At 51.5% G+C, this 27,997-nt stretch overlaps 1 protein-coding gene across 1 annotated transcript; it reads left to right on the forward strand.

The window, feature by feature from the left end:
• The first annotated feature begins 457 nt into the window (after positions 1-457).
• Positions 458-27,911, forward strand: NIBAN3 (niban apoptosis regulator 3). Its single transcript, XM_035284183.3, has 15 exons — positions 458-586; positions 4,052-4,182; positions 6,229-6,354; positions 7,817-7,931; positions 9,855-10,022; positions 11,713-11,828; positions 11,911-12,015; positions 12,184-12,346; positions 12,969-13,159; positions 14,982-15,140; positions 16,136-16,252; positions 16,344-16,451; positions 18,713-18,824; positions 23,415-23,498; positions 25,988-27,911. The coding sequence occupies exons 1-15, from the start codon at positions 532-534 to the stop codon at positions 26,098-26,100; spliced, it is 1,863 nt and encodes a 620-aa protein (XP_035140074.3). The 5' UTR covers positions 458-531; the 3' UTR covers positions 26,101-27,911.
• The last annotated feature ends 86 nt before the right edge of the window (positions 27,912-27,997 follow it).

A 27,997-nucleotide genomic window follows, 5' to 3' on the forward strand; every position in this document is an offset into this window, starting at 1 on the left:
CATCTGCCCCCCTGCCCCGGCACTGACCCCAGTGACAGTCTGGGAGTGTCTGCCCAGACTCTATCTCCCTGGCTTGGGGACTCCTGGGAGCTGGGCCAGGGCTGTATCGTCTGTGTGGTTCAGCTTCACCCGGCACAGGGTGGGGGTGTGTGTGGCACCAGGAGAGATGCCCCATTCCTCCCTATCCCCCTCTTCCAGCCCCAGCCCCCATACAGATGACTGCTGGCCAGTTCTGCCAGGTGTCTGCCCTGCCACCCTCCTCCAAGGCGAGCTATGATTTTCTTTCTCTCATACCCCACAACCTGCCCCCGGGTCTGCCCCCGCAGCCTCTGCAGAAACCACAGGCTCTGGGCAATCTTGGCCCCCGGGGAGCGAGGAGGACGCAGGTGCGGCGTGGGGCGGGGCAGGGGGCGGGGCCTCTGAACCCCACCGCGTTCCATCCTCTCCGCTGCCACCCAGGTGCTCCAGAGCAGAGTAACGCGGGCGGTGGTCGCGGGGAGGGGAAGGGGAGCCCCGGGAGACGGCAGCAGGATGGGCGGGCGGCCCTCGAGCCCTCTGGATAAGCAACAGCAGCAGCACCTAAGGGGTGAGTATACTGAGCGGGGACAGGGTGGGAGTCTGGGTGGAAGGGAGGTCCAGCCATCGGGTCTACACACTCCACGAAGCAGATGGTGCTGGGGGTCAGACCTAGGATGTCAAACACACAGGATGCCCTCTTTTTTTTTTTTTTTTTTTTTTAGACAGTGTCTTGCTCTGTTGCCCAGCTGGAGTGCAGTGGCATGATCCCTGCTCACTGCAACCTCTGCCGCCGGGGTTCAAGCGATTCCCCTGCCTCAGCCTCTTGAGTAGCTGGGACTACAGGCGCACCACTATGCCTGGCTAATTTTTTATATTTTTAGTTGAGATGGGGTTTCACCATGTTGGCCAGGATGGTCTCGATCTCCTGGCCTCGTGATCTGCTCACCTCAGTCTCCCAAAGTGCTGGGATTACAGGCGTGAGCCACCACGCCCGGCCAACGATGCCCTCTTAATGCGAATTTCACTCAGCGAATCTTTTGTTATTGTTGAGACAGGATCTTGTCTGTTGTCCAAGCTGGAGTGCAGTGGTTTGATCACAGCTCACTGCAAACTTGGCCTCCTGGGCCCAAGCGATTCTCCTGCCTCAACCTCCCAAGTAGCTGGGAGCACAGCGTGCACCACCATGCCCTGCTATTTTGTTATTTTTATAAGACAGGGTGTCCTTTTGTTGCCAGTCTGGTTTTGAACTTCTGCGCTCAAGTGATCCTCCTGCCTCAGCCTCCCGAGTAGCTGGGACCACAGGCATGCACCACCACGCCAAGCTAAAGTTTTTGTTTGATTTTGTAGAGGCAGGGTCTCACTATGTTCCTCAGGCTGCTCTTGAATGCCTGAGCTCGAGTGATCCTCCCACCTCAACCTCCCAAAGTGCTGGACTACAGGCAGGAGCCACTGCACCTGGTCTGAATCTTATTGTTAGCATAAGTATATCCCAAATTTTGCATAGTGCATACTTATGCTGAAAACCAATAACTCGTTTAATCTTTTTTTTTTTTTTAAGACGGAGTATCACTCTGTCACCCAGGCTAGAGTCAGTGGTGGGATCTCAGCTCACTGCAACCTCTCTGCCTCCAGGATTCAAGTGATTCTCCTGCCTCAGCTTCCCAAGTAGCTGGGATTACGGGCATGCACCACCATGCCTAATTTTTCTATTTTTAGTAGAAACGGGGTTTCACCATATTGGCCAGGCTGGTCTCGAACTCCTAACCTCAGGCGATCTGCCCACCTCAGTCTCCCAAAATGCTGGGATTACAGGCATGTGTCACCATGCCCAGCCTGTGTCTTCTGTTTTATTTGGTAAATATGGTGACCTGATTCAGGATAGGGGTTCAGATGGGAAGCATGAGACCAGCTGGAGGGTGTCCCAGACCCAGCCAGATCCTGAGGGACGTCCTCCTGGCTGGGCAGGGACCAGCAGGTTCTTTGGCAGGATGCTGGGGATGGAGACTCAGTTCTCAATTTGAGACCAAGAAGGGCCAGTGCCACTCGGGTCCCTCTGTCTTCATATGCAAGGTGAGCCCCTGTGCTGGGCGCTGTGGACATTGTGGGATTGGTACTGGCCTTATTCTGGCCAGCTCATGGTCTAAACTCCTTCCATCCTGTGGCTCTGCTATGTGAGTCTTCTGTGCCCAAGGTGACCTCAAGGCACAGAATGGCTGCTGGAGCTCCAGCCACTAGGTCCACATTCCATGCAGCAGGGTGGAAGAATTTTTTGTTTTTGTTTTTGGGTCAAATCATGACCCAAAATTGCATGGTGAGAATGATGGGAGAGAGCTCACATGTTCCTCGAGTGTGGGGAAGAGCAGAAGTGGGTGACTGCCTGCCGAGGAGAGGAGACAATGATCAAGCCAGGGCCGGAGGGATGTGATGGCGTTGGCAAGTAGGAGATACCGGAAGAGCATTTTCGACAGGAGAAACAGCATATGCTAAGGCCTGTGGTGTATCTCACAAACGAACAATTCACGTTCACACCCTGGTCATGCCCTCACTTGCTGTGTGCCCTTTGGTGAGTGACTGCACCTTCCTGGGCTTTATTCTCTTATATGTAAAATGGGGATAGCAACAATACCTAGCTCGTGGGGACATCGTAAGCATTCAGTGAGTTACTCTATGTAGCACTGGGATTTTTTTTTTCAATAGTGGCTTAAACAAGATAAGAATTAAAAAAAAAAAAATCAAACTGCAGGTGTGGAGGCAGGCAGGCTATTTAAAGTTAGACACCTAAAGTCCTTCTGTCTCATGGCTCTGCCATGTGTAGATTCCTATGCCCAAGATGACCTCATGGCACAGAATGGCTGCTGGAGCTCCAGCCATTGGGTCCACGTTCCAGGCAGCAGAATGGAAGTATGTTTTATTTACAGTCAAATGTATACACCTTAGGGCAACAGCTCAAAGAGCTAGTCACCCATGTGACTACTTCCCAAATAGATCAGGATACAGGACACTTCCATCACCCACAGAAAGTTGCCTATGTGCTTTGGAGCTTTAAAAGCTTTTGAAAAGCTCCTCAGGTAAAGCGTATGGAGAAACTTTTGGGTGTGATGGATCCGCTCATTATCTTGATTGTGGTGAGGGTTTCACAGATGTGTGATTGTGTCAAATCTCAGCAGATCATAAGCTTTATGCGATACATGAGCTATAAGTGAAAGTGTGGCTCATACCTGTATTCCCAGTGCTTTGGGAGTCCGAGGTGGGAGGATCGCTTGAGGCCAGGAGTTTGAGACCAGCCTGGACATCATAGCAAGACCTTGTTTCCACAAAAAAATTTAAAAAATTAGCTGGGCCTGGTGGGGCGTGCATGTGATCCCAGCTACTGAAGTGGGGCTGAGGGAGGATCACTTGAACCCAGGAGGTGAAGGCTGCAGTGAGATTGCACCACCACACTCCAGCCTCGGGGACAGAGACCTTGTCTCAGAAAGAAAGAAAGAGAGAAAGAGAGAGAGAAAGAAGGAGGGAGGGAGGGAGGAAGGAAGGGAAGGGACAAGACAAGCAGATCACTAGAGCCCAGGAGTTCAAGACCAGCCTGAGCAACATGGTGAAACCTCATCTCTACTAAAAATAGGAAAATTAGCCAAGCATGGTGGCGGGCACCTGTAGTTCTGTAGTCCCAGCTACTTGGGAGGCTGAGGTGGGAGAATCACCTGAGCCCGGGAATTGGAGGCTGCAGTGAGCTGTGATTGCACCACTGCACTCCAGCCTGAGCCACAGAGAAAACCCTGTGTCAAAAAGAAAGAAGGGGGAGGAGGACGGAGGGGGGAGGGGGAGGGGGAGGGGGAGGGGGAGTAGCTTCCTCCCAGCCACGTTAATAAGAACAGGCACAGTGGGTGAAGTGGGAGTGGAGTTTGGTGACAACTTGTTGGGCAGCTCCAGATAACTATAGGAGCCTCAGGAGGCTTCCCTGTCTGTATCGCCCTCCCCAAGCAGGTCTCTTGGGCAGATTCAATTTGCTGGGCTCACTGTCCCCTTGTCCCTGCAGATCAGATGGACACCCTGCTAAGGAACTTCCTGCCCTGCTACCGCGGGCAGCTGGCAGCATCAGTCCTTCGGCAGATCTCCCGAGAGCTGGGCCCCCAGGAGCCGGCTGGAAGTCAGTTGCTACGAAGCAAAGTGAGTTTTGTGGGGGCGGAGGACCTTTGGTGGGGGGGGGGGTTCCTGGAGGAGCCCTCCCTAAGCCAAGCTTCCAACCTCAGACCTTTGCCATTGCCATAGGGTGACTTTAAATATTCACTGTTTGAATAAAACATTCACTGAGTGGCCAGGTGAGGTGGCTCACATCTATAATCCCAGCACTTTGGAAGGCCAAGGTGAGCTGAGATCACACCATTGCAGTCCAGCCTGGGTAACAAGAGCAAAACTCCGTCTCAAAAAAAAAAAAAAAAAAAAAAATAGGCATGGTGGTGGGTGCCTGTGGTCCCGGCTACTTGGAGGCTGAGGCACAAGAATGGCTTGAACCCAGGAAGTGGAAGTTGAACACAGATCACCAGATGTCAGGCATTCAAGACCAGCCTGACCAACGTGGTGAAACCTCGCCTCTGCTAAAAATACAAAAGGAAAAAACAATTAACTGGGTGTGGTGTCGTGCGTCTGTAGTCCCAGCTACTTGGGAGTCTGAGACTGAAGAACTGTTTGAACCTGGGAGGTGGAGGTTGCAGTGAGCCGAGATCGCGCCACTGCACTCCAGCCTGGGCAACAGAGCAAAACTCCATCTTAAAAACAAACAAAAAAAACCAGAAAAACCCACCAACAAATAAAGCCATTTATCGCACATGTCATTCATGCCACATCACGGCTGGGCATGAGGACACACAGCCTTTGTCCAGTGACAAGGACAGACCCTGCTCTAACCTCTGGGGTTCACAATCTGATGAGACGTAGAAGACTCCAAACAAGCCAGCGTGTCCTGATGTGAAATGGAATAACTTTTTTTTTTTGACAAGAGTCTTGCTCTTGTTACCCAGGCTGGAGTGCAGTGGCGTGATCCCAGCTCACTGCAACCTCCGCCTCCTTGGGTTCAAGCGATTCTCCTGCCTCAGCTTCCCGAGTAGCTGAGACTACAGGTGCGCACCACCATGTCCAGCTAATTTTTGTATTTTTTAGTGGAGACGGAGTTTCACCTTGTTGGCCAGGACAGTCTCAATCTCTTGACTTCATGATCCACCCACCTCAGCCTCCTAAAGTGCTGGGATTACAGGCGTGAGCCACTGCACCTGGCAACTTTTTTTCTTTAAATGGAGTTTTTCCCTGTGTTGCCCAGGCTGGAGTGCAGTGGGGTGATCTCGGCTCACTGCAACTTCCACTTCCTGGGTTCAGGCCATTCTTGTGCCTCAGCCTCCAAGTAGCCGGGACCACAGGCACCCACCACCATGCCTATTTTTTTTTTTTTTTTGAGACGGAGTTTTGCTCTTGTTACCCAGGCTGGACTGCAATGGTGTGATCTCAGCTCACCACAGCCTCTGCCTCCTGGGTTCAGGCAATTCTTCTGCCTCAGCCTCCCGAGTAGCTGGGACTACAGGCGCGCACCACCATGCCCAGCTAATTTTTTGTCTTTTTAGTAGAGACGGGTTTTCACCATGTTGACCAGGATGGTCTCGATCTCTTGACCTCAATCACCCGCCTCGGCCTCCCAAAGTGCTGGGATTAGAGGCGTGAGCCACCGCACCCCGCACTTTTTGTATTTTTAATAGACACGGGGTTTCACCATGTTGGCTGGGGTGGTCTCAAACTCTTGACCTCAAGTCATTCCCCCACCTTGGCCTCCCAAATTGCTGGGATGACAGGCGTGAGCCACTGCGCCTGGCCTCCAGAGGTCTGTGGAGCCATGAAGTTGCGTGCCCCCTACAACTCACTCTTCACCCACTTAGGAGATGGGTCTTTGACTGATGAGGAAACTGAGGCACAGAGAGGCAAAATGGCCTGCCCAAGGTCACACTGCAAAGGTGTGATTTGAATCTGGGATCCGTGCTTATTACTAATGCAGGGGGCTCCAGGAGCTGCGGACACAGAGCCTTTTTCCACCTGGGACTCTCCCTGACCAGTCTGGGGCATCACAGGACCTGAGTGTCACCCCAGGATACAGCAGGAGCTGTGTGGGTGGTTGGGACACAGGGACATCAGCCCACAACCCCTGACACCTGCTGATCCCTCTGCTTGCAGAAGCTGCCCCGAGTCCGTGAGCACCGAGGACCCCTGACCCAGCTTCGGGGCCACCCACTCCAGTGGCAGCCGATCTTCTGTGTTCTGCGTGGGGACGGCCGCCTGGAGTGGTTCAGCCACAAGGAGGTAAGTGAGTGTCACGTGGCCTTTCTGCTTCTGGGTCCCTCCTTTCCACGCCCCCCAGCCTCAGTTTATGGAGTCCATCTCTCAGCATAGCCCCACCTCTATCAATCACCCACTATGAATCTTGGGCCTCTATATGCTTGGTCTGTTGTAGATCATCTCGTCCCATCCCCTGCTGTGCTAGATGGGTAAACTGAGGCCCAAGTCAGTATCAGAGCTGTGGTTTAACTCTCTTGAGACCTTTGCAAGTAAGACCTCTGACCCCTCTGCTTTCTGGTGGGGAGCTTGGGGCGATCACTACCTTTCTGAAACTCAGTTTCCACCTCTGTGAAATCGGATGGTAATGTGTCACCCACATAGGGCTTTGAGGGTTCATCAAGCGGGTCCTCAGACAGCACATGGGACCAGCCTGGCACACGGGGAGCCGGGGGGTGCTGGAGTTCAGGGACTGAGGGAGGAAGAGAGGGAAAGGGAAAGGAGGGGGAGAGAGGGCAGGAACAGGAGGAAGGAAGGGGAGGAGGGAGGAAGGGAGGGAAAGGGAAAAGGAGGGGGAGGGGGCAGGAACAGGAGGAAGGAAGGGGAGGAGGGAGGAAGGGAGGGAAAGGGAAAAGGAGGGGGAGGGGGCAGGAACAGGAGGAAGGAAGGGAAGGAGGGAGGAAGGGAGGGAAAGGGAAAAGGAGGGGGAGGGGGCAGGAACAGGAGGAAGGAAGGGAAGGAGGGGGAAGGGAGGGAAAGGGAAAAGGAGGGAGAGCGAGGGCAGGAACAGGAGGAAGGAAGGGAAGGAGGGAGGAAGAGAGGAAGTTAGGGGCACAGAGGGAGGATGGATGGAGAGAGGGGGGAAGAAAGAGGGAGGGCTGGACATGGTGGCTCACACCTATAATCCCAGCCCTTTGGGAGGCCGAGTGGGGGGGGGTTCACCTGAGGTTGGGAGTTCAAGACCAACCTGGCCAACATGGAGAAACCCCATCTCTACTAAAAATACAAAAATTAGCCGGGCGGGGTAGTGCATGCCTGTAATCCTAGCTATTTGGGAGACTGAGGTGGAAGAATCACTTGAACCCAGGAGGCAGCTGAGATTGAGCCGTTGCACTCCAGCCTGGGCGACAGGGCGAGACTCCGTCTTAAAATAAATAAATAAATAAAATAAAATACAAAAAATAACCAGGTATGGTGGCACACACCTGTAGTCCCAGCTACTCAGGAGGCTGAGGCAGGAGAATCGCTTGAACCAGGAGGTGGAGGTTTCAGTGAGCTGAGATCGTGCCACTGCACTCCCGCCTGGGCAACAGAGCCAAGCTCTGTCTCAAAACAAAAACAAAAGACAGAGAGAGGAAGGGAGGAAAGGGGGAGTGGGAGGGGCAGAGGATTTTCCAGCTCATCTGAAATCTTCCCTTGATAGTGCAGTTGGGACACAGAAGCCACAGTTCAGACCTGCCCAAGCTGGTTCTCTGGGTGCCTTTTGTAGGAATATGAAAACGGGAACCGCCCCCTTGGCTCCACAGCCCTGACGGGATACACACTCCTGACTTCCCAGCGTGAATATCTCCACCTTTTGGATGCTCTCTGCTCGGCCTCCTTGGGTAAGGGTCCCCGGGTTCCCAGGAGCAGGTTTCTCCACCCCCAGCATTGTTGACCTGTGGGGTCAGATCATTCTCTGCGGTGGGGGCGTCCCGTGCACAGCAGGGCGTTAAGCAGCATCCCCGGCTTCCACCACTTGGAAGGCCAAGGCAGGTGGATCACTTGAGGTCAGGAGTTCAAGACCAGCCTGGCCAACATGGTGAAATCCCAACTCTACTAAAAATACAAAACGTAGCTGGGTGTGGTGGCACGTGCCTGTAATCCCAGCATTTTGGGAAGCGGAGGCGGATGGATCACCTGAGTTCACGAGGTGACCTCATGAGGCCCCCATCGTGGGTACGACAACCACAGATGTCTCCAGCATTGCCAAGTGTCTCCGGGGGGCGCTGTTGCCCTGGTGAGCATCCCTGCTCTGGAAAACAAACACCCACTCTTGCCAGAGTGAGAGGAAGAGTTAGGTCGTGGAACCAGAATCAAAATAGCAAAGGATAAAACAGTAAAACCGTGGCTCATGCCTGTAGTCCCAGCTACTTGGGAGGCTGAGATGGGAGGATCACTTGAGCCTGGGAGGTGGAGGCTGCAGTGAGCCGAGATCGCCCATCATACTCCAGCCTGGGCTATAGAGTGAAACTCCATCTCCAACAACAACAGAAATAATAGGCCGGGCGCGGTGGCTCAAGCCTGTAATCCCAGCACTTTGGGAGGCCGAGGAGGGTGGATCATGAGGTCAAGAGATCGAGACCATCCTGGTCAACATGGTGAAACCCCGTCTCTACTAAAAATACAAAAAATTAGCTGGGCATGGTGGTGCGTGCCTGTAATCCCGGCTACTCAGGAGGCTGAGGCAGGAGAATTGCCTGAACCCAGGAGGCGGAGGTTACAGTGAGCTGAGATTGCGCCATTGCACTCCAGCCTGGGTAACAAGAGCGAAACTCCGTCTCAAAAAAAAAAAAAAAATTTAAAAAAAAAATAAATAAATATACAAAAATTAGCTGGGTGTAGTGGCATGTGCCTGTAATCACACCACTTTGGGAGGCTGAGGTGGGTGGATAACTTAAGGTGAGGAGTTCGAGACCAGCCTGGCCAACAGTGAAACCCTGTCTCTACTAAAAATTCAAAAACCAGCTGGGTGTAGTGACATGCCTCTGTAGGGAAGGAAAATCACAGCTCAGAGACATGAAAACGTGTGCCCTAGTCATAGAGCTAGAAAGTAGTTTGGACAGCCTGGCACAGTCACTCACACGTGTAATCCCTGAACTTTGGGAAGCCAAGGTGGGCAGATCAAGAGGCCAGGAGATCGAGACCATCCTGGCTAACATAGTGAAACCCCATCTCCACTAAAAGAAAATACAAAAATTAGCCGGGTGTGGTGGCAGGTGCCTGTAATTCTAGCTACTCAGGAGGCTGAGGCAGAAGAATAGCTTGCACCCAGGGGTAGGAGGTTGCAGTGAGCTGAGATCGTGCCACTGCACTCCAGCCCGGTGATACAGCGAGACTCCATCAAAAAAAAAAAAAAAAGAAAGAAAGAAAGAAAGAAAATGAAAGTGGTTTGGGGTTTGGTCAGGTTGGAACCAGCCTGGCTAACTCCAAAGCCCCACATCAAGCCGGTCTCATATAATATCCCAGCTTGGATGGATTGGTGGTGGCTGCCAGGAGGACTGTATTGAGGAAGCTGAGGCTGGAAAACAATGCTGGGATGGATTGGTGATGTCTGCCTCGGGCATGCAATGGAAGAAGGTGACTTTACCTCCCCACAAACTGTGCCCTGCCCAGTGCTGCTGGAATAAGGAAGGTGGCAACTATCACGGTGTGGCTCATATTTATCGAGCAATTGCCCATTTCAGGGACTGCTGTATGCATTTCAGGGGTATTTTCTCCTAGTGAATGAGCGTTTAGAAGATGCGACCTCCTCTGTTCGTTTTCAGGAGACAATACTCAGGAAGAGCCTGACTCCCTCTTGGAAGTGCCTGTGAGGTTCCCCCTATTCCTCCAGCACCCCTTCCGCCGGCACCTCTGCTTCTCTGCAGCCACCAGGGAGGCACAGCATGCCTGGAGGCTGGCGCTGCAGGGTGGTATCCGGCTTCGGGGCACAGGTGGGTCTCAGGAAGGGTCCAGTAGTTGTGAGGCTAATGGTCTGGGGTACACAGCTCAGCCTCTGTTGGCTTGGGACCTCTCCAGGTCTCACTTTCCTTACCCGGAAAATGTGTTGTTAGACCGGGCACGGTGGCTCATGCCTGTAATCCCAGCACTTTGGGAGGCCGAGATGGGCAGATCACCTGAGGTCAAGAGTTGGAGACCAGCCTGGCCAACATGGTGAAACCCTATCTCTACTAAAAATACAAAAATTAGCTGGGCTTGGTGATGGGCGCCTGTAATCCCAGCTACTTGAGAGGCTGAGACAGGAGAATCGCTTGAACCCAGGAGGCAGAGGTTGCAGTGAGCCAAGATCACCCCATTGCACTCCAGCCTGGGCAACAAGAGCGAAACTCTGTGTCAAAAAAAAAAAAAAAACAAAAAAAAAAAAAAGGAAAGAAAATGGGTTGATGGGGGAGCAGGAAGGGACATCAGGCTGTTGTGAGTGACTAGGGCTGTGATGGAGACACACAGGATTCTCTGGAAGCTCAGCCTGGGGGATGGGAATTAGAGCTTCCAAGATGAGGGGAAGCTGGGGTCTGAAAAAGATGAGGGGCCAGCCAGGTGAAAAAGGGGAATAGGTCAGGCTCAGTGGCTCATGCCTGTAATCCCAACTTGATGCCAAGAGTTCAAGACCAGCCTGGGCCACATGGTGAAACTCCATCTGTACAAAAAATACAAAAATTAGCTGGGCGTGGTGGCATGTGCTTGTGGTCTCAGCTACTCAGGAGGCTGAGGTGGGAGGATTGTTTGAGCCCAGGACTTGGAGGCTGCTGTAAGCTATGATCATGTCACCGTCCTTCAGCCTGAGCAATAGAGAGACCCCTATCTAGGAAAAAAGAGAGAGAGAGAGAGAGAGAGAGAGAGAGAGAGAGAAAAGGGAAAAAAGAAAGAAAAAAGAAGGAAGGAAGGAAGAAAGGAAGGAAGGAAAAAGAAAGAAAAAAAGAGGCCGGACGTGGTGGCTCTCGCCTGTAATCTCAGCACTTTGGGATGACAAGGGAGGTGGATCATGAGGTCAGGAGTTCAAGGCCAGCCTGGACAAACATGGTGAAACCCAGTCTCTACTAAAAATACAAAAAATTAGTTGGGCATGGTGGCAGACGCCTGTAATCCTAGCTACTCAGGAAGCTGAGGCAGGGGAATCACTTGAACCCAGGAGGCAGAGGTTGCAGTGAGCGGAGATCAGGCCATTGCACTCCAGCCGGGGCCACAGTGCGAGATTCTGTCTCATAAAAAAAAAGAAAAGGAAGGAAGAGAGGGAGAGAGGGAAGGAGGAAGGGGGGGAAAGAGAGAAAGCAAAAAAGTCGAGGACCAGCAGGACTGACATACACAGTTGGGCAGGTTGTTAACTGCACAAACGATGCAACTGGAGGAGCAGCTAGTGTCTGCGGTGTGTATGGCCTGAACTGCTAGTCATGGGGCTGTGGCTGCCCGTAGAGGGTTCCTTCTAAGTTGAATAAGGGTGCCTTAAGGGCTGGTGGTGATCCGGAGGGAATGTGTTCTCTGTGGCGAGCACTGCCTGTGCAAAGTTCGAGATGAGTGAAACTTGGGTGTTGGGGACCTGGCCAGGAGGAGGGCTTCCTTCTCGGGCCATGGGGAACCAGGCAGGCACTGAGCTATGAGCAGGCACTGAGGCCCAGCCCCTCTCAGTCCTGCAGCGAAGCCAGGCCCCTGCTGCCCGGGCCTTCCTGGACGCCGTCCGACTCTACCGGCAGCACCAAGGCCACTTTGACGGCGACGACGTTACCCTAGGTTCAGACGCCGAGGTCAGTGCCCCGCGAGGCCGCCACCGGGACCCCCAGGACCCCTTCCGGCCGGCCGCGGCGCCCACGGCCCCCTCTCCTGCAGGTGCTGACCGCGGTGCTGATGCGGGAACAACTTCCCACGCTGCGAGCCCAGACCCTTCCTGGCCTGCAGGGGGCCGGCCGCGCCCGCGCCTGGGCCTGGACCGAGGTTTGCATGGATCCGGACCCGGGAACGGGGCGGGATCCGTGCGCTAGGGTTCCCCTCCCACGACTGTGGCCTAAACTCTGCCGGTCTCTCTGACCCCCATCCCCGCCCCGCGTCTCGTCTCTCATATGCTCCTGTCTCGCGTGGGGTCCTCTCGACCTGTCTGGGCAGCTTCTGGAGGCCGTTCACGCAGCTGTCCTGGCCGGGGCCTCCGCCGGGCTCCGCGCCTTCCAGCCCGAAAAAGACGATCTGCTTGCGTCGCTGGAGAAGACGATCCGCCCGGACGCGGACCAGCTGCTGCGGCTGCGGGCGAGCGTGGCTGGGCGGATGCGGAGTGAGACTCGGGGGCGGGGCCTGGGCTGGGAGGGGCGAGGTAATGCTGGGACAGATGGGCATGACCTAAGTGAGGAATGGGCATAGCCTTGTGTGAATAAGGGACGTGGTCATGGAGGGGCGTGGCCAAACCTAGAATGTGGAAGGGAACGGGTGGGGGAAGGGCGGGGCCTAAGCTAGAAAGTGGTGGGCGTGGTTTGTGGGTGTGGCACTAGGGCGGGGCCTAGAGTCTGCCCCAAAGATACAAGGTCCTGAGAGGGCTGTGGGGGATACAGCAAGGGCGGAGCCTCAGCAGGAAACAGGCGTGGCCTTGAGGCTGAGGCTGGAGTGGTTGAGGCCCGGAGCTGGGCCACAGCGGGTTGGGTGGGCCTGGAAAGCGGAAGAGCCGGGGAGGGGTGCGAGTAAAGGCTGATACTTGGGCAGGGGTGGGCCAAGGTGGCCCCTACAAAGACTCAGTTGGGAATCCAGACTCGGCCCGCCCCTCCGAGGCTCAGTTTTCTCATCACTACAATGAGGTAGAAGAGGGTGCTCAGTGTCCCTGTTCGGGTCCCCCTCGCCCTGCCCATCCCCATCTGCGAAGCACCTTGCGGAGGGGACTCCAGGTCAGTGTCTTCCACTCCCAGCGGATATCAAGGGACCGCTCGAGTTGTGCCTGCGCCGGCATGTGGACCCGCAGCTGCCCCGGCTCGCTCAGACCCTGCTGGACACCGTGGAAGCCTTGCTCGAGGTGGTGCGGACCCTCCTGGCTCAAGGCGTGGACCGACTGTCCGGCCACCTGCGCCAGAGCCCCTCGGGCACGCGGTTGCGCAGGGAGGTGAGCTCCCGTGGGTAGGGGTTCAGCGGGCCAGCGGATGATGCTTTGAGTCTTTCCTGTTGAAAACCTCTGAATTTGTTTTAGGCTGCTTTTTACTTATTGTGGACCCATCACCATGCTATAGTCACTGGAGCACAGTTTTTGCTTTGTTTTGTTTGTTTTGGGGACAGGGTCTGGTTCTGTCACCCCGGCTGGAGTGCAGTGGCACAACCTTAGCTCACTGCAGCCACAACCTCCCAGGCTCAATTGATTCTCCTACCTTAGTCTCCCAAGTAGCTGGAAATATAGGTGCACGTCACCATGCCCAGCTAATTTTTTAATTTTTTTGTAGAGACAGAGTCTTGCTTTGTTGCCCTGGCTGGTCTCAAACTCCTGGGCTTAAGCGATGTGCCTGCCTTGGCCTACCAAAGTGCTGGGATTACAGGTGTGAGCCACTCCAGTGGCCTCGAAGCACAGTTTAAAACGTGAGGGGAAAGGAGTTGGATGAGAAGAGTGGCATTTTAGCAAAATCATTCTGAGATCACCCCCCCAAACTCCTTCTCCCATTCCCCTGTAGGGAACAACCCATGCGGTCTCATGAGCCAGATAATTCTGCTCAAGGCAGGTCAACTCAGCGCCTCTGATATTCAAGCAGCACCTAAAATCCATCCGTCCACTCATCCATCCATGCGCACATACATACACGTGCCTTCACAAAGCGGCACCTACTATGTGCCAGGCAACCTTCAACTCATTCTTAACCTTCTACTTCCTAATCACCTTCTCCAGGAGCTGTCCCTGGTCCCCCTCTATGTCTTGTAGTAGCCTGTGCTTCTCTTATCACAGCCTCACTTTCATACCACTAGGGGAGATTTCTATACTCTGTCTCCCCCAATTTGTAAGCAAAGGCTGGCTTAGAGTATTCGGTTTCTGCAGCCCCAGGGTCCAGCACAGAGAGGCCATGAGGTGGTCATAGACCCAGGTCCAACTGAGTGTGCTTATTTCCTCTCAACTGTGCCAGCACCTCATGCTATAGTTTTTTCAGGTTTTATCACTTTATACCCATGACACCATGCCTCACCGCTCCTTTTATTTTATTTTATTTTTTGAGACAGAGTCTCTCTCTGTCACCCAGGTTGGAGTGCAGTGTGGCGATCTCAGCTCACTGCAACCTCTGCCTCCCGGGTTCAAGCGATTCTCTCCCTCAACCTCCTGAGTAGCTGGGATTACAGGTGCCTGCCACTGCGCCTGGCTGATTTTTGTATTTTTAGTAAAGACGGGGTTTCAATATCTTGGCCAGGCTAATCTTGAACTCCTGACCTCATGATCCACCCACCTTGGCCTCCCAAAATTCTGGGAATACAGGCATGAGCCACTGTGCCTGGCCTTATTTTATTTTTTGACACAGAGTCTGTCTCCCAGGCTGATGTGCAGTGCTGCAATCTTGGCTCACTGCAACCCCTAACTCCTGGGTTCAAGCGATTATCCTGCCTCAGTCTCCCGAGTAGCTGGGAGTACAGGTGCGCGCCACCAGGCCCAGCTAATTTTTGTATTTTTAGTAGAGATGGGGTTTCTCCATGTTGGCCAGGCTGGTATCAAACTCCTGACCTCAAGTGATCTGCCCGCCTCAGCCTCCCAAAATGCTGGGATTACAGGTATGAGCCACCACACCCGGCCCACCGCTACTTTATTATGAGTTTCTTTGGTAACAACTGAGGCGGGATGTGTTTTCATCTGGGTTTCTCCTTTGGTGAATTGGCTGTGGGGTTTGTGGCCCTTTGCAATCAGCTGACAGAACCCCCCACCCACCACCACCGCCGACAAACTGCTCCCGGGAACACAGGTTCACTCATTCGGGGAGATGCCGTGGGACTTGGCGCTGATGCAGGCATGCTACCGTGAGACCGAGCGGAGCCGGGGGCGTTTGGGGCAGCTGGCAGCACCATTTGGCTTCCTGGGGATGCAGAGCCTCTTGTTTGCAGCCCAGGATCTTGCACAGCAGGTGAGGGTGAGCAGGAGCCTGGGAGGAGGCCAGCCTGCGAAGAGCACCTCCACTAAGTGTGTCCTGGAGTGATCACGATAATTGAGACAGACTCAGTGGGGCTGCCAGTCTCATGGGGACATGAGCCTATTTCCAGGCAGCGCCACATGTGGTGGACAGAGCTGGGGCGGAACGTACAGGGAGCGCCAAGGACGGTCCTGATCCATCTCCGGGGTTGAGGGGACTTTTGGGAGGAGGGGACTTCCAACATGGGGCAGCAGTGGGAGGAATGAGGCTGACTCAAGTCCCGAGTGAACAGTGTTGAGAGCGCTTGTCTGCATTTGGGGAATGTGGAGCAATTTTTTAGAAATGGGGAAGACAGGCTGGCGAGATGGGACGGGCAGATTGCTGAGTGCCTTGAGTATGGGGCTAAGGGGTGGGCTCTTTCCTGAGGGCAATGGGGAGCCAGAGCAGGTGTGTGTGAGCAGGGGGAGGGCGTGGCTGGAAGTTCTGCCTGCCGTAGGGAGCAAAGGCTGTTGGGGGCAGGAATAGGGGAGGAAGAGAGGAGGCTTGCACCAGGATTGCGATGTCAGTGGAGAGAAGTGAGAATTGTTTTGAAGTCTGAGATGGGATCTGCTGATGGACTTGGTGACAGAAGAAGAGAGTGAGATGATTCAGTTCCACCTGGCACAGTTGTTCAGTTTGCACACTGCACAAGAGCACTCAGTGGAGGAGGCTGAACTCTGGCTGGCTCTCTGCTCCCCATTCTGGGCACCCTGGCACCATCCCCCAGAGAGAGGGGGCTTTCTGACAGTTTGCACATAGTTCCCCACAGACTGGACAATTCCCAGGTCCTGAGAGGAGGGGAAAGGTGTTTCCTGGGACAAGGAGGAGGAGGTTGGGGAGAGGTGGCTGGTTGGGGCAGGCTGGATGCTGAGAAGGGGTCAGCTGGGCAGGTGGGGGCCCAGGAGACTGGATCACAGATTTTGGGGTCATCACAGCATCTCCTCCCACAGCTCATGGCTGATGCTGTGGCCACCTTCCTGCAGCTGGCCGACCAGTGTCTGACCACGGCCCTCAATTGTGACCAGGCTGCCCAGAGGCTGGAGAGAGTCAGGGGGCGCATGCTGAAGGTGCGGTCTGCGGGTACGGAGTGGCACCGGGTGGCAGTGGGGCCTGGGCGCTCAGATGGTCACTAGACGCGCCGTTGGGTGTGTTGTGCAGAAGTTCGAATCAGACGGCAGGCTGACGCAGAGGAGGTTCATCCGAAGCTGGGGTCTCTGCATCTTTTTACCTTTTGTGCTGAGACAACTTGAGCCAAGCTGCAGGAAGGTGAGTTAATGGGAAGCATGCAGGCAGGTCTGAGCATTGCTACACATCCACGTAAAGCAGGCAAGAATGTTCTTTGAGCATTAGAGACTTCTGGCCGGGATCGGTGGCTCACGCCTGTAATCCCAGCACTCTGGGAGGCCAAAGCGGGTGGATTGCTTGAGGCCAGGAGATCAGTCTGAACAACATAGTGAAACCCCATCTCTATAAAAATATACAAGTTGGCCAGGTACAGTGGTTCACTCCTGTAATCCCAGCAGAGGCCGAGGCAGACCCTGAGGTCGAGAGTTCAAGACCAGCCTGATCAACATGGAGAAACCCCATCTCTACTAAAAATACAAAATTAGCCAGCGTTGGTGGCGTGTGCCTGTAATCCCAGCTACTCAGGAAGCTGAGGCAGGAGAATTGGTTGAACCTGGGAGGTGGAGGTTGCATTGAGCCGAGATCGCTCCATTATACTCCAGCCTGGGCAACAAGATTGAAACACCAAAAAAATCATCTAAAAAAAAATGGTCTCAAAAAAAAAAAAAAAAAAACAGAAACAAAAACGGAAGTTAGCCAGGCGTGGTGGCATGTGCCTGTGGTCCCAGCTACTCTGGAGGCCAAGAGGTGGGAGGATCAATTGAGCCCAGGAAGTTGAGGCTGCAGTGAGCTGGGATCATACCACTGCACTCCAGCCTGGGCAACAGAGCAAGGCCCTGGCTCCAAAAAGAGGTTTCTGTACTCTGAGACCCGGAGCTGGGTAAGGTGGCTTTTCTGGGCTTCCACAATGCCATCTGCTTTGTCCGTGGTGGGGCTTATTGCTCTATGTCTGCCTCGGAAGAGCTGGGATGGGTGTCATACATCACATATCACCGGTGACATGGGCACCAGAGGAGGGGGAGGCGGATGATGGAGAGTTTGGGTAAGGGTTGGGTAAGGGGTTACCAGGGGTCAGGAAGGATCTCCCTGTGAAATGAAGGCACGGGCCATGTCCCAGGGAGGGCATTCCAGGCAGGGGGCACAGCACCTTGCAAAGGTCCTGAGGCCTGCCCATGCCTGGCGTGTTGAAGGAACAGTGACGAGGTGGGTGTGGCTGGGGCTCAATGAGTGGGAGAGTGTGAAGGAGGCCGGGGAGTCCTAGGTGCCTGGGCACACAGGGCTCAGGGGCACCAGGCGGGTGTCTGACATGGGTACAAATGGAATCCTCTAGAGGAAGTGGCTGGGGGTTGGGGAGTCCTAGCTGAGACACTCACAATACTCCCTGTGAGGTGTGACTTGCTGTGTCTAATTAACCTCATGAATCCTTTCCACAACGATAGAGAATAGGGGTCACTGAGTCCATTTTAAAGATAAGGAAACTGAGGCCCAGTGGGGTGGCGCATGCCTGTCATCCCAGCACTTTGGGATAGTGAGACCCCATCTCTACAAAAAATACAACACTTAGCCAGGTGCGGGGTGCATGCCTGTGGTCCCAGCTACTTGGGAGGCTGAGGTGAGAGGATCACTTGAGCCTGGGAGGTTGAGGCTGCAGTGAGCTATGACTGTGCCACTGCACTCCAGCCTGGGTGACAGAGCGAGACCTGTTTATTTTTATTTTTATTTATTTATTTTTGAGACGGAGTCTTGCTCTGTCACCCAGGCTGGAGTGCAGTGGCGCGATCTCAGCTCACTGCAACCTCTGCCTCCCGGGTTCAAGCAATTCTCTCCCTCTGCCTCCTGAGTAGCTGGCATTACAGGTGCCTGCCACCATGCCCAGCTAATTTTTTTTGTATTTTTATAGAGATGGGGTTTCACCATCTTGGCCAGGCTGGTCTTGAACTCCTGACTTCCTGATCTACCCGCCTTGGCCTCCCAAAGTGTTGAGATTACAGGCATGAGTCATGCCCGGTCAAGACCTGTTTATTTTATTTTATTTTGTTTTTTTTAATTTAAAAATATATACAAACAGCTCCTCCAAAGCAGAATATTTATTTATTTTGAGATGGAGTCTCATTCTGTTACCAGGATGGAGTGCAGTGGCATGACCTCAGCACTTGACCTCATGATCCACCCGCCTTGGTGTCCCAAAATGCTGGGATTACAGGCATGAGCCACCATGCCCAGCCCGTGTTTATTTTTAAATTTAAAAAAAAACAAAACTTAAAAAAATAAAGATAAGGAAACTGAGGCCCAGCGCCCCCTCCCCCACAGCTAATCAAGCCCACAGTTAGGGCGGAAACCCACGACGTAGGCCTCTAGAGCCCCTCCCCTCCAGCTGAGCCCCTAACCTGCTGTGGTTCCAGGAGCTGCCTGAGTTTGAGGGGGATGTCCTTGCCATGGGCAGCCAGGCTCTGACCACCGAGGGCATCTATGAGGACGTGATCCGCGGGTGCTTGCTGCAGAGGATTGACCGTGGTGAGTCCTGCCCTGCCATGGCTCAGGTGAGCCTAGCCTGGCAGCCACTGGCTGTATGTACTGAGTCCCACCAGGGCCCCATCGCTTCTCACTCTCTGTGAACACTTGCCATTCGACCTCAAGTCAGGAATTGGCCAGAGTTGGTCCAGGGTAGAGGAGCTCAGAGGGGCAGGGATGGAAACTCTCTGAATGAAGGGCCTTTGGATTGGGGCTGTGAGGGATGTATAGGAGTTCTTAGGATGAGGGGGAGGCAGAGTTCAAAAACTATGGATAGAGGTTGGTCGTGGTGGCTCATCCCTGTAATCCCAGCATTTTGGGAGGCTGAGGCGGGCAGATCACTTGAGGTCAGGAGTTCAAGACCAGCCTGACCAATATAGTGAAACCCCATCTCTACTAAAAATATAAAAACTTAACTGGGTGTGGTGGTGCACACCTGTAGTCCCAGATACTCAGGAGGCTGAGGCAGGAGAATCGCTTGAACCTGGGAGGCAGAGGTTGCAGTGAGCCAAAGTCACTGCCACTGTACTGCAGCCTGGGTGACAGAGTAAGACTCCATCTTTATTTATTTATTTTTGAGAGAAAGTCTCATGTAGGACTGTTGGGAGCTGATGTAAGGCTGAGTGCCCCACAAGGTTGTGGGGTGAGCATTATGCTGTGCTGAGGCGCAGGATCCAAGAAATAAAGAGACAGAGAATAAAATAAATTAGAACTACATCCAAGATGGCTGATCGCTAACATCAGATCCAAGATGGCTGATTGCTAACGTCTCAGGATTGCAGCTCCCAGTGAAAGTGCAGAGAACAAGAGGACGCCACACTTTCAGACAAATTTTTTTTGCTCATGGACCAGAAGATTCCCAGTGGAGGAGCCCCACAATTCGCCAGCACGACTCTTGTGGCCGGCGCAGCGGTTTAGCCGGCACCTCGGTGCGGCAGCTCTTGGTGCAGAGTAAACGGGACTGGTTCCCCTTCTGACTGAGGTTTGGAGCTCCGGGAAGGCAGAGTCGCCTATTACGGACTCAACAAGGAAGCCAGACTGGAGGTTCCTGGGCAGAAAAGCAGCATCAGTTTTAACGCCGCTGTTTTGGCCGGCGCAGTGGGTTGCTCATATTTCGGCCCTGGGAATTAACAACTTGGACGTCCACTCAGAGACCTAATTTGAAAGTTGGTAATTACAAAGACAACAGGAGGATAAATTTACAATGATGGGAAGAAACCAGCGTAAAAAGGCTGAGAATACTCAAAATCAGAATGCCTCTCCCTCTAAAGAGGATCACAGTTCCTCATCAACAAGGGAACAAGGCTTGATGGAGAACGAGTGCATCCCATAAACAGAATCAGGCTTCAGAAGATGGATAATAAGAAACTTCTGTGAGTTAAAAGAACATGTTGTAGCCCAATGTAAAGAAACTAAGAACTTTGAAAAAAGGTTTGACGAAATCCTAATGAGAATAGACAATTTAGAGAGGAATATAAGTGAATTAATGGAACTGAAGAATACAATATGGGAACGCTGAGAAGTATGCACAGGTTTAAACACTTGAATTGATCAAGCAGAAGAAAGGATATCAGAGGTCAAAGACCAACTTAATGAAATGAAACGAGAAGACAAGATTAGAGAAGAAAAAGTAAAAAGGAATGAGCAAAATCTCCAAGAAATGTGGGACTATGTGAAAAGACCTAATTTACATTTGGTAGGTGTACCTGAATGCGACGGAGAGAATGAATCCAAGCTGGAAAATATTCTTCAGGATATTATTCAGGAAAACTTTCCCAACCTAGCAAAGCAGTACAATATTCAACCCCAGGTAATACAGAGAACACCACAAAGATATTCCTCAAGAAGAGCAACCCCAAGGCACATAATCATTAGATTCACCAGGGTTGAAACGAAGGAGAAAATACTAAGGGCAGCCAGAGAGAAAGGTCAGGTTACCCACAAAGGGAAGCCTATCAGACTTACAGCAGATCTCTCGGCAGAAACTCTACAAGCCAGAATAGAGTGGGGGCCAATATTCAACATCCTTAAAGAACAGAACTTTCAGCTCAGAATTTCATATCCAGCCAAACTAAGCTTCACAACTGAAGGAAAAATAAAATCTTTTATGAACAAGTAAGTACTCAGAGATTTTATTACCACCAGGCCTGCTTTACAAGAGCTTCTGAAAGAAGCATTACACACAGAAAGAAACAACCAGTATTAGCCTTTCTAAAAATATACCAAAAAGTAAAGAGCATCAACATAAAGAAGAATTTACATCAACGAATGGATAAAACAGCCAGTTAACATCAAATGGCAGTAACCCTAAATTTAAATTGACTAAATCCCCCAATCAAAAGATAGAGCCAAAACCCAAGGGTATGCTACATCCAGACCCATTTCACATCCAAAGATACACAAAGACTCAAAACAAAGAGATGGAGAAAGACTTACCAACCAAATGGAGAGCAAAAATAAATAAATAAATAAAAAGCAGGAGTTGCAATTCTCGCATCTTATAAAATAGATTTTAAAGCAACAAAGATATAGTGGTAAAAGGATCAATGCAACAATAAAGCTAACGACCCTAACACCCAGATACATAGAGACCTATAAAGAGACTTAGACTCAATGAGACAGAAAATTAATAAGGATATCCAGGACTTGAACTCAGATCTGGAACAAGTAAACTTAATAAATATTTATAGAGCTCTCCACTTTAAATATACAAAATATACATTCTTGTCAGTACCACATCACACCTACTCATAGGTTTAAATGAAATATTGATCGGCCATTATTAATACCCATTTATAGAATAAAGCTACATTTCCGTCTCCCTCTTTTTCTTCCTCTCCTTCACTCCTTTTTTTTTCTTTCCTTCTCTCCTTAAAAAAAAAAAAAGTGCAACCATCACCACTATCTAACTTCAGATCATTTTCATCAACCCCGCCCCCCAAAAAATAAAGAAAGAGACAGGACACAGAAGTACAAGAAAAATGCAGCTGGGCTTGGGGGAGCCACACCACCTATAAGCAGAGTCAGGCGAGGACCCTAATGTCCAGAAGGCTGAGTATTTATTGTGTGTAAGTTAGGGGGCAGGGCAGTGAGTGAAATCATCTTTAAGGATAGTGATAGGGTCGTGAGCAATAAAACAAGGGGTCCATCCCCATTAGGTCACCTAGGCCAGGAGGTGGACAGTGCACAGCAAGGGGCCCGTTCCCACGAGGGCAAGGGCCATGTGCAGTAAGGGGTCCACCCCCATTAGGTCACCTAGGCCAGGAGGTGGACAGTGCACAGCAAGGGGCCTGTTCCCATGAAGGCAAGTAAGGGGCCCACCCCCAATAGGTCACCAAGGCTTGAAGGTGGGCCGTGCGCAGTGAAGAGGGTGCAGTGTGCAATACTTCTATCTATGGGCAAACTACTTCTAAGAAGATTTATAGGAGGATGCTTTAAGTCACATAGCAGTGACAGAGCTGTCAGGGTTACCGCCACCTTCTGGCAGCTTCCAATGGGTTCTATGGGAAGATGCTTTTCAAGCAGCACAGTAGCAAGAGCTGATAAAGTTCACAGTCACCAAGGTGGATTGCTGTTCTGAGGGCAGCCTTCCACAAGAACTGGAGCAAGGTCCTCCAACTCCTTTATCAGGAGGAGTGGCTCTCGCCCCAAGCCTGCCATGCAGCGGGTATCTTTACGATACTGAACACTGCCACCTGGGCCATGGATTCTTGTCCTGGCATAACTGTTTTCCCTTAAATCATCCTCTGCACTGTGTCTGCTCTAGACATTCCTCCAATTATGAACTAAGATATAATTATAGCTATATATGTAGGGAAATATTCTTTAGGCACTCATACAATCAACTATTATATGATTATATGTAGAGGATTATATAAAGGGATTTGTCAAGCCCTAATTCTGTAAACTAACATATGACTATGTAAAAGATTATATAAAAGGAAATAGCTGAGTAGTAACGCTATAAAGTGAGATATTCCTCAAGCCCTAACTGTGCCAGGGTTCTGCTTAGCTCTCATTCCTCGGTGCCTATATGGGGGGTTACCCACAGCCTCACTCTGTTGCCCAGGCTGGAGTGCAGTGGCACAGTCTTGGCTCATTGCAACCTCCGCCTCCTGGGTTCAAGTTATATTCCTGCCTCAGCCTCCCAAGTAGCTGGGGCTACAGGCATGTGCCACCATGCCCAGCGAATTTTTGTATTTTTAGTAGAGACGGGGTTTCACCGTGTTGGCCAAGCTGGTCTCGAACTCCTGACCTTCAGTGATCCACCTGCCTCAGCCTCCCAAAGTGCAGAGAGTGGGTCCATCCTGAATTGATTTGTGATGTCTGCCCAGAGCAGTGTGTTGGGAGGTGAGACTGGTGGTGTCCAGGCTTGGTGAATGGTGCAGCGATCGGCTAGCAATGTCTGCCATGGGTGGGAGCTTGAAGAGAGGCTTTTTGTGAGCCACCTGTTCAGGATTCCTACTTGAGACGTTTGTAGTCTCTCTGGGAAAATACAAGTTACCCATTGAATTTCTGAAAAAAAGAAAATGCAGGGAAGCCCCTTGGTGCCTGGGCTTCCCCAGGTATGTCCAAGAGTTCATCTCATTTCAGAATTGAAAAAGGCCCTTGGTGCCAGTGATGTATCCTGCACTCTGGATGGCTGCTTGGAGGTCCCATGGGAACAGGAGGAAGCAGGTGGGGAACGTCACAGGCTTCTGGAACATGCCAAAGTGATTGCTGGGGGTGGGGAGGTGGGGGCCTGCATGGAGTGTATGGGATTGTCGTGAGTGTGGGTTCATGGATGGCACAGAATGTACCTTGCTTCCTTACGCAGCCAGGCTGGCCAAGCTCATCAACAAGCACAGTGGGAAGTTGTGGGGTGTATCTGAGCCACAGAGGGACCCTATAAGGCAGGCCTCTGACATGCATGTGAGCTCAGCTCTCAGGAGATTAAATTGTGGTGAATTTGTGTCCCATCTCTTTTTTTTTTTTAAGGAGTCTAGCTCTGTCGCCCAGGCTGGAATGCAGTGGTATGATCTCAGCTTGCTGCAACCTCCATCTCCGAGGTTCACGTGATTCTCCTGCCTCAGCCTCCCAAGTAGCTGAGACTACAGGCGTGCACCACCACACCTGGCTAATTTATGTATTTTAGCAGAGACAGGTGTTTCACCATGTTGGCCAGGCTGGTCTCGAACTTCTGACCTCAGGTGATCTGACTGCCTCGGCCTCCCAGAGTGCGGGGATTACAGATGTGAGCCACGATGCCCAGCCTTTGTATTTCATCTCTAATGCCAGGACTTAGGGGACATCTCCCAAGGGCTACTTCCTGTTCCCAACTTGGGAAGGGAGACTGTAGTGATGGGGGCCTTAGTTTACTACCAGCAAGAGCTTGCAAGATGGGCATAATTTGGGGGATAATTTTTTATGCAGCAGTAGCTAACTAATACACTTCCCAGCTGATCTGGGACAGAGAAACTGATCAATATTTACACTAACTTGAATGAATAAACAGTCCTAGAAAGACTTCTAAGGGAAGGCACAGTGGCTCATGCCTGCAATCCCAGCACTCTGGGTGGATTGCTTGAGCCTAGGAGTTTGGGATCAGCCTGGACAACATAGCAAGACCCCGTCTCTACAAAAAGTTTAAAAATTAATTGGGTGTGGTGGAACGCACCTGTAGTCTCAGCTACTCAGGAGGCTAAGGTGAGAGGATTACTTGAGCCTGAGAGATGGAGGCTGCATTGAGCTCAGATTGCACCACTGCACTCCAGCCTGGGCCACATTGAGAGACCCGGTCTCAAAAAAACAAACTAACAAATACAAACTTCTGAGCATCAGAATATTTGAGGATTTGCAGTCGGAGATGAAGGATTGCGGATGGGCCCCTGAATCCCTTTCAACAGAACCACACCAATTGGCATTTGGTTTCTAGTCTTTTGCACTAATTCCCAATGCCACAGGGAATTATCTTGCACGTACCGTTTTTGCAAGTGCAGGTTCCCGGGGGCAGATCCCGCAATATGAAACCTCTGAATTTAAAGTGGGCGTGTTTGTCATTTCAACAGAAGGCTGTCCACCAGGTAGCCTCACCTGCTGCCCCTCACCTTTGTTCAGGAGGTTTAGGAGCTGCTTTTAGCTCCTTCTCTGAGAACCTTCTTTCCTATCCTTCACCCTTTTATCTTTTGGCTGCTTATACATTTCTTTTTTTCTTTTTTTTTTGAGATGGAGTCTCTGTCACCTAGGCTGGAGTGCAGAAGCAGGATCTTGCCTCACTGTAACCTCCACCTCCCAGGTTCAAGCGATTCTCCTGCCTCAGCCTCCCAAGTAGCTGGGATTACAGGCACACGGCACCACACCTAGCTGATTTTTGTATTTTTAGTAGAGACGGGGTTTTACCGTGTTGGTCTACTGACAAATGACTTCAGGTGATCTGCCTGCCTCTCCTCCCAGTGCTAGGGTTACAGGCACGAGCCAGTGTGCCTGGCCTACGTTTTTGTTTTTGTTTTTTTTTGAGATGGAGTTTCACTCTTGTCCCCTGGGCTGGAGTGCAATGGCGCGATCTCAGCTCACTACAACATCCACCTCTTGGGTTCAAGCGATTCTCCTGCCTCTGGAGCAGCTGGGATTACAGGCATGCACCACCATGCCCAGCTAATTTTTGCATTTTTAGTAGAGATGAGGTTTTACCATGTTGGCCAGGCTGGTCGCAAACTCCTGACCTCAGGTAATCTGCCCCAAAGTGCTGGGATTACAGGCGTGAGCCACCGTGCCCGGCCAACATTTCTATTAACTCTGATTTTTTTTTTTTTTTTCTGAGATGGAGTCTTGCTCTGTCCCCCAGGCTGTAGTGCAGTGGCATGATCTCGGCTCACGGCATCCTCCACCGCCCGGGTTTAAGTGATTCCCCTGCCTCAGCCTCCTGAGTAGCTGGGACTACAGGCAGGTGACGCCATACCCAGCTAATTTTTTTGTATTTTAGTAGAGACGAGGTTTCACCACTTTGGCCAGGATGATATCGATCTCCTGACCGAGATTCGCCTGCCTCGGCTTCCCAAAGTGCTGGGATTACAGGCGTGAGCCATTGTGCCTGGCCTATTAACTCTGATTTTTTAAGTACTTATTACATACCAGATGTCTGACATGTCTGACTTTTGGATGTCTGTTTGATATTTTTCATTATACAGATGAGGAAACTGAGGCTGAGCGAGGAGGAGCGGCCTGTCCCAGGCAGCCAGGCTCTGGTGCCCAGATCCAGCCACTCTGCCCACCACTTTCTCGAGGAACCCTCCACAGCTGAATCTTCACCCGAATCTATCTTGTTTCTATTGGATAAATGTCTACAAGCAGAATTTTGGGGCCAAAATGGATGTGCCATCTTTAGGCTTTTGTACCCACTGCCCCTCCAGAAAACTGTGCCATTTCCTACTCCGAGCAGCAGCATTTGTGTATTTTTTCCAAGTCTTTTTTTTTTTGAGACAGAGTCTTGCTCTGTCGCCCAGGCTAGAGTGCAGTGGCATGATCTCGGCTCACTGTAACCTCTGCCTCAGCCTCCTGAATAACTGGGATTACAGGTGCCTGCTGCCATGCCCAGTTAATTTTTGTATTTTAGTAGAGACGAGGTTTCACCATGTTGGCCAGGATGGTCTCAAACTCCTGTCCTCAAGTGATCTGCCCGCCTCGGCCTCCCAAAGTGCTGGGATTACAGGCAAGAGCCACCGAGCCCAGCCCATTTTTTTTTCTAATAATAGAGACAGGGTCTCACTATGTTGCCCAGGCTGGACTTGAACTCCCGAACTCAAGCAACCCTTCTGCCTCGGCCTCCCAAAGTGCTAGGATTATAGGAGTGATCCACCCTGTCCAGCCTCCAAATCCTTTCTCAACACGAGGACTTTTCATAAAAAGAAAAAAACTATGCCAATTAGACAGACACAGAAATCTCATTCTTCTATTTTGAATTTCTTTGACTAAATTGAACTTACAAATAAGTTTATTATGGCCGGGCTCAGTGGCTGATGCCTGTAATCCCAGCACTTTGAGAGGCTGAGGCTGGCAGATCACTTAAGCTCAGGAGTTCAAGACCAGCCTGGCTAACATAGTGAGACCCCCCGCTCTCTACAAACAAATACAAAATTAATAGCTGGGAGTGGTGGCTCATGCCTGTAATCCCAGCACTTTGGGAGGCTGAGACAGTTGATCGCTTGAAGACAGGAGTTTGAGACCAGCCTGGGCAACATGGCGAAACCCATCTCTACTAAAAATACAAAAAAAAAAAAGCTGAGCTGAGATGGTAGATTTAGCTATTCACCTGAGCCTGGGAAGTCAAGGCTGCAGTGAGTGGTGATTGTACCACTGCACCCCAGCCCGGGCCATGGGGGTGAGACCCTGTCTCAAAAAACAAGATCGAATATGTTGATTAGCCGTTTGCATGTCTGTCGTTTCGTTTTTTTATTTTAGTGAATTGCCTGTCCACAGCTTTATTCTACTTTTCAGGAGTGTTTAGATTATTCTTATTGATATCTAATCACTTTTTTTATCTGGAGGCTCTGAAGGCTTCGTGATACAGCTTACAGATTTTTTTTTTCTCGGCTTGCTGTGAGCTGTTTGGGTTTGTTTCCTAGCTGCAAATCTTAACTTGGTATCAAGTTTCCCGGCTGGGAGAGCAGTTTTTCCCGACCTCCCTCTGCTTGCCAGAAAAGTCATCTGCTAAGTAGGTACTGGCAGGCTCTCCACTCTCACGAACATTGCAGCTGCTTCCGGAGTGGGTTCCACAGGGATTCCCCTGTGTTCTTGGTTCAGCTTACAGAGGGACTGTCACACTCCATGGAGACAGTTTCCTCCCATTCTGTTGGAGTTTTCAGCCTCCCCTAAGACAATGAGCTATTCCTGACCTTTCCAGCTATTTCCCTCCAACCTCACCTTCCGAAATACATTTGCACTTCAGAGTCTACTTCAGCTGTCTTCCTTTTACCCTGGACGGGGTGAGACCGGATGTAGATGTTAATTCTGGAACAATTACAGCCTCAAGAATTTGTCATCTTGCTCCTTTTGAGAAAACCATTGTTTGCCCTGGGGTCTTTTTCTTAATATGAAAAGATCTTTCCTCGTCAAGTCCACAGAGTGTAAATTTGTTTTCAACTTTTTTTTTTTTAAGATGGTGTCTCGCTCGGTAGCCCAGGCTGGAGTGTAATAGTACG

The sequence above is a fragment of the Callithrix jacchus genome, chromosome 22, assembly GCF_049354715.1.
Source record: "Callithrix jacchus isolate 240 chromosome 22, calJac240_pri, whole genome shotgun sequence".
Classification (NCBI taxonomy): Eukaryota; Metazoa; Chordata; class Mammalia; order Primates; family Cebidae; genus Callithrix; species Callithrix jacchus.

Coding starts and splice junctions, on each gene's coding strand:
- NIBAN3 (XM_035284183.3), top strand. CDS start 532: ATGGGCGGGCGGCCCTCGAGCCCTCTGGATAAGCAACAGCAGCAGCAC. Junction 587..4,051: donor ACAGCAGCAGCACCTAAGGG/GTGAGTATACTG, acceptor TTGTCCCTGCAG/ATCAGATGGACACCCTGCTA. Junction 10,023..11,712: donor TATCCGGCTTCGGGGCACAG/GTGGGTCTCAGG, acceptor AGCCCCTCTCAG/TCCTGCAGCGAAGCCAGGCC.